Below are 9,257 nucleotides of genomic sequence, written 5' to 3'. Positions count from 1 at the left end.
AGATCTGGACCTGGGTGGTAGCTGATTTGGTCAGCCTGCCAGCTCTCCCAAATCCTCACCACCAGGGGGAGCTCTCCAGCATTGCCCTGGCTAGCTCACCCCATGTTCCAGGCAACGAGGGGTGGGGCCAGTTTTCCTGCTCTCACCCTCAGGGCCAGCTCACCTATACACACACACCACCAGGGCCAGCTCTACTGTGCTGCCCAGGCGAGGTGCAGGGCCCGCTCTCCCAAGTGCTGCAGCTGGTGAGGGGCAGGGCCAGATCTTCCACTCTCATGCCCCTGAGGCCAGCTCAGGTGGTGATGAGGGGAGCATCTCTCCTAGCCCATGCCACCACATGGTAGATGAAGGTAGAGGCATTTTCTTCATTGAGATTCCTCTTCCTGGATAACTCTAGCTTGTGCCAAGCCAACAAAAACTAGCCAGCACAAGGAATGTTGAGAAAGAAGGCCCAAAGGTAATTGTTACCCAGATCAAAGGGTAGCCACCAACTGAAATCCAAGTAATGTAGGCTTTGGGTCATTTGAGCTGTGCCCTGAAAGGGAACTGTGAGCCCCTGGTCTCTCCTGGCTCTCCCTGGCCATGAGGTAAGTAGTTTTGATCTTCCTCATGTGTCACACCGTGTAATTCCTCCCACAGGCCCAAAGCAAAGAGCAAGCACATCACGCCCTGGGACCTCCAGAGCTGTGAACCAAAGAGACCTCTTCTATTTATAAATTGATATATCAGGTGTTTTTGTTATAGAGACATAGAACTAACACAGACAGTGAGGCTATGACTAACTCCCTCCTTCCCTCTTTCCCTCCCTCCTTCCCTCTTTCCCTCCCTCCCTTCCTCCTTCCCTCCCTCCCTTCCTCCTTCCCTCCCTCCTAGATTCTGTCTCCAGGACATTACTACCAATAGCAGCTGTTCTATTAAGCCAGAGCTGCAGACTGTGGGAAATGTGGGACCTACCTAGCTTAATCACTGAATGGAATATCCCCCTAAAATCTTGTGTCACTGTTACATCCATATCTATATCCATACCTCCTTGTCTCTCAGAGGGGTGTTCTGGACCATGAAAGGGCCGCAGAGCTCTGAAGACAAGAAGACCCCGCCATACAGTGAAAGGGGTCTCTCCAGTCCACCTCATACAGGTCAAGTTCAGGGTGGATCACAGCGTCAGAAGCTGAAGCTGTAGGATGGCTAAGGTCAGTGCTTTGACCAACTCCAGCAGGGGCTTCCCAGAATGGAGCATCCACATGGAGTTTCTCAAGCCCCACCCCCTCTGTACAGCACCCTCCTTTTTGGTCCCCAGGTCATCCCTCCTTCTCCTCTTTGCTCTCCTCTTGACAATGGAAATGCCCCCCCTCGCCCGAGAAGGATACTGCCCCCTCAAAACCTCTCCACACCCTTCAGGCTCCAGAAGTCCAGGCTTCTAAAAGGTCCCTTCTTAGTTCTCAAGCAGGGTGGGAGGGTGTTCAGGTGATGAGGACCACAGTGACTGATGCACACTTTGGCATTGAGTGCTCAAGGGTCAGGGTGCTAAACGTCTAATATGACCAGAGTGGTCTTACCCATCCACGTGCCTTTTATACAGTGCAGGGGATGGAAGCAGAAATGAGACCCAACCCAGATTACGGCCACCATGGGTTTCCTTACTTCTTTTTTTTTTTTTTTTTTTTTTTTAAAGGAGCTCTGGTAAAGTTTTATTAAAGAAAAACTTCCCTGGTTTACTTTTCACCAGTCTGTTCTGGCATGCTTCTAATAATATCAGAATCACCTGGGTCAATGATAGCCAATGTGCATACTCTGTAGTATTTTCCACATGCTGTGCCCAATTCAATGTTATTGCCACTGTAGTGATGAACACCAGTTTTAGCCAACATGGCATAGTATTCTATTTCAGATTTCCTCAAAGCTGGACAGTTGTTGGCGAGGATAACCAATTTCGCTTTGCCCTGTCTGATCATCTTCAGAGTCTGTTTGTACCCCAGCACGTACTTTCCACTTTTCATAACAAGCTGGAGCCGAGAGTTGATCGACTCCAGAGACTTTTTCGTCTTCTTTGCGGCCACCATCTTCCTGCCTCAGGTGCGGGACGGCCCCCAACCACGACCAGCCGCCAAGATCCTTACTTCTTTATCCAAAGTGCAAGTATATTTATCTAACTTCAGCATTGACAGAACATAGTTTTATTTATAGGAAACATTGCCTTCTCCCCCGATGGAGAAGGCTAATTGCTCCTGATAGTGTCTCTTTGACCTTCTCCTTAATGTACTGGGAGATATCCCATATAGCTTAGTGTGTGAGAGGCAGAACTGCCTGGCTTTGAATCCTGACTCTGCCACTTACCAGTGTTCCCCTAAGTAGGTTCCTTTGCTCAGTTTTGAAATCTGTGAAATGGGGCAGACAGCAGCTTCTAACCCATGGAGGTTGGTGAACAAAAGTGTGAAGGCACTGAGCTCATCAGTGCTCAGGAACTCAAACTGCACTCCTCGGAAAGAGACGTGCTCCTAGTCATGCTGCCGCGGGATCATCATACATGACACATAGTAGAACCTCTAAATGGATTGTTTTCATTGCCTCGTTAGTGACTGGGGTCCTAGTTAGTGACTGGGGTCCGAAAGCATAATCCAATGTGGACCTAAACAAGTCGCTGTGTTGCTGAAGTTCAAAGGGCTTAATGAGAGCCGCTGGATGTCGGTTTTGACATGTCCCGAGAGATGCTCCACAATCGCACACGCTCCCTCACAGCACGGGAGGATGGAAGTGCTTGCTACCATTTTAAGGTGATGTTGCTGTTGAGACTCTTGTCACCTCCAACAGTCCACCTGAGTAAAACAAAAGACCAACTCTGCTCCCTGCAAAGAGGAGATGAACTGTTCTGAAACCCGACTCTTGGGATTCCCATTGACCTGCACTCCCCAAGGGTGTTTGAGCATGAATAGCAACTGAACAGCAAGCTCAACAGATGTTATTCTCTTTCCACCCTGTTTCCTCAACCAGGCACTGTTCTTTTCCTCATTTGCTACCTTGACACTGTCAGGTAGAGTAGCCAAATCACACCCTTTTTCCTCCCAGTGAAATCAAATGGGCCTTCAATATGTCCAAATCATAGAACGGATTCTTCTCTCAGCAAGCCAGCTGAGTGGATGGGAAAGGAGCCTATAATGTATATAGGGTACCGTGTTTAGAGATACTGTGTATATGTGTGCCTGTGTGTGCACTATGTATATAGGATCTGTATTTGCACGGTGTGGTACAATATTGCATGTCTATATGCACATGTGTGTGTGCTGTGTGTGATATGTGTTGCATGTGCTCTGTGTTTGTGCAGTGTGGTATCTGCATGTGTGATATATGTGGGCATATATGTCTGTAATTGTGTTGAATAGTACATGTCTGTGTGCATGTGTGTAGTGTGTATGTGTGTGTGTGTGTGTATGGTGTGTGTGTGTGTGTGATGTTCATGTGTATATTTATGTGTATGGTGTGTGCCTGTGTGTATAGTTCTATGTATCTATGTGCCATAGCATCGTGTGTGTGTGTGTGTGTGTGTGTGTGTGTGTGTGTGTGTGTGTGTTAGGAAAGTGAACCAGGAATGGAGAATATGACCAAGGTAGGCCCTGAGCTGGCCATGGTAAGAGCAGTATCTGCTCTTTGAGTGATTTACATACATTATCATTCTCTCTAAACTGTGCAATACCCCATAGGGTTGTTTACAAATGGGGAAAATGGTTGTTAGAGAGGTTAAACTTAGGAATTTTCCCAAGACCATACAATTAGTAAACAGTGTAAAATTAGATTCCAGACAGTCTGGCTAATTCCATACACTCCCACTCCTCTGCGCACATCAGGTGCTGACACAGCACCCCTACCTGAGGTCTCACATCCCCTGGCTGGTGATCTGCAGCCTGAAAATATTAAATAATAGGAGTAGCCACGTGAGTTGAAGTTGCATCCATGTATGAGTACCTCAAGGAAAGCTCTAGGCAGCCTGCCCAACTCCATCCTACCCAGGATGTGACTCTCCCCTTGTCCAGGGTACCCACACACGGACACTACCCACCCATTAAGCACTGAGCAGTCCTCCTGGTCATCAGCTGGACTGTAATGGTAATTTGTTCGAGAACTCTAACCTTACTTGGCAATGACCCCAAATTTCAAGAGTACTGGTCCTAGCAATGTGGATATGCTAAAGAAAAATCATGAAATGCTTCATTTAAGTGAAAGGAGTTAACTGGATGCAAAACCCATTGGGTTTGGTGTTGACTTTTTATAACTTCAGCAATCATGAAACGTTAACCTGAAAGGACATGGAATGGAGAATCTATGGGAAAGGGTGCAAGGGCAGAGGATCTAAGCTAACAAATGACTAGAAATAGCTACCAAGTGACAGATACCTTCCAAGTGCCTCACAAAGGCCATCTGGTCTCTAGTCTCTCCCAGGTGAGCAGCTGAGCCTATCTGGCCCTGTGACTGAGATTCAGTTCACACTGTAGAAGGCAGGTAGTGAGGGACAGGGAGTGCATCTCTCCACTTGCCTTGTCCATCTCTGACACCAGGCTTGTCATTTACTTAGAGAAACCCTGGGATTTTCTTGGTTGTGTGGGCCTAGGGCACAGATAGTATAGCATATTTGACTTGACATTGGAAAGGTTTTAAGTTTGCAAGAAATTTCAGAAAAGCATGCATTTGATAGAGCTTCAGATTCGGAGTCGTGAGATGTCATAACATGAGACTACAGAATAAAACAGTACATGCAAAGCCGTATTGAGAAGCATTGTTGAGCAGGCAGAAGTCTAGTAGGGTTATCTCCCCCAACAAAATCCATGGTAGGCTTGTTGGGTGAACTTATTCACTCACAAGTCCTCTCAGAGCTTCAGCTCTGCTCAGGGCCAGAGATGCAATGGGGAAATGAGGACTGTTCTTGGTTTTATGTAAGGGATATGCTTCTTGTGAACAACAGGAAGTGAGTAAACAAACATCTCCAAGATGTGAGAAAATAATATGTGTGTGTGCATCACACACTCACAGGTAGATGGATGGATAGATAGATAGATAGATAGATAGATAGATAGATAGATAGATAGATAGATAGATAGATGGGATATAAATATGGTGATGGACAGATGAGCATCCAGAGATGGAAGGAGGCAGGTTTTATCTGAAGGGCTCTACAGCCAGATAGTGCTGGGAGTCAGCACTGCTTGCCAAATCCTCGGGTGAATTACTCTTTGGCATCTGGGTATCCTCCTCATCTCTAAAACCCAACGACAGTAATTGTTTTGCAGAGTGCTTGAGAGAGGGTTCAAGATAACTGCAGGAAGCATCAGCAAGTAGAAAGCAAGAGCAATGAAGGCATTCTCAATCACAGACAACGGGATCCACTCCAGGGGGTTAAGGATAGCTCTGAGCACCCACGGAGGGACAGAAAGTGGGATTCCATTCCAGAATTGTGGATCGTTTACTATTGTACCTTGCTTTACTTGAGATGCACAGCACCCAGTGCTGCCAAACACCTCCCCATGCCTGAAAATCTTCCCACATCCCACCTCCAGTCCACCTGGTCGAAACCGGCCATCGACTCTGCTAGTCCTCAAAGCACCAAAGTGTGAGTTCTGCCATCCAGCCTAGCACGATTGCTCCTCCACACTGACTGCTCCAGGTAAAACAGGATCACAGCTGAGCATGAATGAGGACAACACCCTAGGCAGAGCCACCACTGCGGACTCCGAAAGCAGGGCACCTCTCCACCTCTTTATCAGACCAGAACCCACACAGTACCCATTCATAAATTCCACACCTGGTGTATGCAGGTGCATCTGACTGACAGATCACAAACACTACCTAAGTCCTGGCTCCTGGTTTCTGATTTCCACCTAAATGGGCAGGACACATAATATGGGGATTACCTCCCACTCCAGCATAGAAAGGGGTGGTTGTCGGTGCTGGGTGCTACAATGCACGTCAAACATCTAAGACACAGAATAAAAGTCCACATGGCTGGACAACCCAGCCTATGCCCAGCGCGCTCATCTTTCTCACTCTTAAGAAAGCAAATCAGAGCCAAGCAAGAGCCCCTTTGACCTTGACTTCTCTTTTCCTGAATGGATGATGAAAATGAGAACGGGGTTGGGGAAAACAACAATTATAAACCATTTTACACCATGGATTCCAAAAACTGTGAAAGTCTAACTATGCCAGGCGCTGGCGAGCATGCAGAGGGAAGAGAAACTCCTCAGGGGTGGATCGGCCCAGCTCTGTTGCTCTGCCCTTCAGAAGTAACCGAGGACTTGAAGAGGCCCTTGCTCAATGACTCAGGAGTCCCGCTCCTGGGGGAAAATCCCAAACCTTTATGTGGAGACACAATAACAAACGTTAGAGCAACACTGTTTGTGATGCTGGAAAATTGGAAAGGACTGGAATGTGCATCAACCAGAGAACCAGATGAAGAAACCGGGCTTATCAAAAATAAATAAATAAATAAATAAAAATTAAAAAAAAAAAAACCAACAAACATTGCAGCAGTCCTAAATGGAACAGAACTACACTAGCCACGTGGGTGGTGCCTGAGATAGCTTCATCGAGTCAAAAACAATTCACAGAAGGAAAAGTGAAAACCACAAGCTGATGCCAGTTCAACAGCAATTTTACGTGCAGAACAATGCAATTGCACACTCACTCTTACACTTCCATGACGTGAAGATAAAGAAGTCACGTGTGGGATGACATCGGCTTCCATCAAGATGTCACGTCTTTCCTAGGAAAGAGGGAAGAAACTGAAGGAAGGGTTTCATTATATGTGAAATACATATGGAGAGAAAGATGTTTCTTTGTGTACTTGAAATATTACATAATTAAAAAAAAAAACTAAAGAAAGATTGATCCTTGGAACCATTCAGACCTGGGTAGAAACTTGAACTCTACCAACCAGAATAACCATGTTAAAGAGCTCCATGCCTCAACTTTTTCATCTGGGAAATGGGGCTAATAATGCCTGATGAGCAGAACCCTAGTTGTCTGGATAAAAATCACTGGCACAGTAGCAGCTTTGTTAGGTGACAATCACTTCGCCCAGGCAGAGTGCATGACCCATTTCAATGTCACCATAGGAAAAGAAAAGTGTTCTTCTGCAAGCTTTGGGAGCATCTCAGCCAAGAAACAAAGGCAGAGCTAGATGGCCTCCTGAGACTTCCTCACCCGAGGCCACCAAGTTCCTGTTAGGCTGGTCCCAACCCACCCATGCCACCAGAACACTAGGCTCCTGGATGACAGAAGCATCCTTCCTGAGACCCGTTCTTGGAACACAGTATTTCCAGGACCATTTCAACAACAGTCTGGGTTCAGGGAGAGCTGGCGAAGACAAATGAGTCTTTCTCTGGCTTCTATCAGATGGCGGGCTGGCAGGGACACATCTGTTTGGCTAAAATACAGGGCAGCACTGGCCAGGGACCAAGCTGTGAGGTCAAAGGCCATTGACCAAGCTGTAAAAGAGCTCTGAAAAAGCCTTTCTCTTGCTTGAAGCAGAACAGATGGGCACCTTCTCAATAGAACCAACCTCCAAAACACAATGCATATCTTCATTAGACCAAGGACTGAACAAATCGCCTAGTAAATGTACACAGGGTGACAGACTGGGAGGGTGTGGGTACTGGCTTTGCAAGGGGAACCAGCAGGGAAGGGCTAAAGAGGATTAATGATCGCAGCCCTGGGGAAGAGACACTCCAGACAATTTGTGCTGATTTTCTTTGGACTGCAAATGGGAGAAACCCAAGGATTGCTCAACCTTAATTGATGTTTTTGCAGCAAAGGAAATGAAAGGTGCTTAATTCATACGTACACTTTCCAAAGTCCATTACCAAGCTGTCGCCCCCATCAGCCAAACCAGTGGGTTTTCCTGTCCTTCCCCTGTCCACATTCAAACCTGTGCTTGGTAGGATATCAATCCCTAGGCAATGGCTGGCTGTGTGTGTGTGTGTTTTAAAGAGAAGTCAACTTGAAGAAGAGCTATAAAAAATAGTCTAGACAGAGAATGAACACCTCTGGTCTCTACAATTTAACAATTTAACTTGTTTTACTCAAGTTGAGGTGTTTTTTTTTTCTAGTCTTAACCCCAAGATAACATTTAAGGATTTACTTGAAATCACCAAGGTCCCAATGGAACAGCTCTAAATTCTTGGACAAGTCTTTAACTTCTGAGAGTTCCACTTGCTCATCTGTCTGACCAGAATATTAGGAAGACGGGAACAAGACTAGCCTTCCAGAAGGTTCTAATGAAAAGCATGAGTCATTGGTGATGCATGACACAGACTGATGGACCACAAACGTTATTTCTTTCCCTAGCATTTATGGGAACAGGTCATTTTCATGTATATTACTCATAAAACATAATGAGTTTGAGAGAAGGACTAGGTATGAGAGGATATGCAGCATGCAATAGGTTTTATTAACTACCTAATTCTTCCTACGCTGACCCAATGGTTTTAAGCGTACCACCCGGGAGTACTCAGAAATCTACAGTGAACCTTGTGAAGCCAGCACAAGAACAAACTGCAAATTTTTACATAAATGAGTTAGCACTTCCAATCATACCTAACTAGCTAAGGGGAGAGCACGCGTGTCCTCAACAAAGCCTCTCAAGGCTGTGCTTTCTAGTGAGCAAAAGCCATTTAATTCCAGCTGCCGCTGTTGAACACGTTTAAAAGGTGGAGGGGAATGAGAGGGCTGGGATGCTTGTACAGAAGGAAAGAGCCGTCCCTGCAGCACTGAGGCTCAGCCAGGGAAGCCCCCTCTCCAGTCAGGCTGCTGAGGATGCTTCCAGCAGCAGCGCTGGCCACTCAGCAGCTCCCAAACTGCCCAGTGGATGTTCATAGGGAATGAAAATATCCCCCCCCCAAATGCTCCAGAAGAACCAATTGCTTTCTGTGTTTGATATGTGTTTTTTTTTTTTTGTAATTAAAAAAAAAATAGAATTCACAGAGAAGGGAAGGAGGGGGGAAGGAAGGGAAAAATGTAAGGAAGGAAGAAAGGAAGGAAGGAAGGAAAGGAGGGAGGGAGAGAGGGAGGGAGGGAGAGAGGGAAGGAAGGAAGGGAAGGAGGGAGGGAGAGAGAGGGAGGGAGGGAGGGAGGGAGAGAGAGGGAGGGAGAGAGAGAGAGAGAGAGAGGGAGGGAGGTAAGGAAGGAAGAAGGAAGGGAGGGAGGCAGGGAGAGAGAGAGGGAGGGAGATAAGGAAGGAAGAAGGAAGGGAGGGAGGGAGGGAGAGAGAGAGGGAG

General features: G+C 46.6%; 1 protein-coding gene across 1 annotated transcript; it reads right to left on the bottom strand.

The window, feature by feature from the left end:
- Positions 1-1,632: 1,632 nt before the first annotated feature.
- LOC102919450 (large ribosomal subunit protein eL30) lies at positions 1,633-2,106 on the bottom strand. Its single transcript, XM_006973133.4, has one exon. It carries the CDS (start codon positions 2,058-2,060, stop codon positions 1,713-1,715), a length of 348 nt encoding a protein of 115 aa, XP_006973195.1. The 5' UTR covers positions 2,061-2,106; the 3' UTR covers positions 1,633-1,712.
- Positions 2,107-9,257: the final 7,151 nt, after the last annotated feature.

This window comes from Peromyscus maniculatus, chromosome 14 (genome assembly GCF_049852395.1).
Source record: "Peromyscus maniculatus bairdii isolate BWxNUB_F1_BW_parent chromosome 14, HU_Pman_BW_mat_3.1, whole genome shotgun sequence".
NCBI lineage: Eukaryota > Metazoa > Chordata > Mammalia > Rodentia > Cricetidae > Peromyscus > Peromyscus maniculatus.
This window is presented reverse-complemented; position numbering and strand designations above follow the sequence as displayed.

What these genes read in the sequence shown, in the direction of transcription:
- LOC102919450 (XM_006973133.4), bottom strand. Translation starts at nt 2,060, where the DNA reads ATGGTGGCCGCAAAGAAGACGAAAAAGTCTCTGGAGTCGATCAACTCT.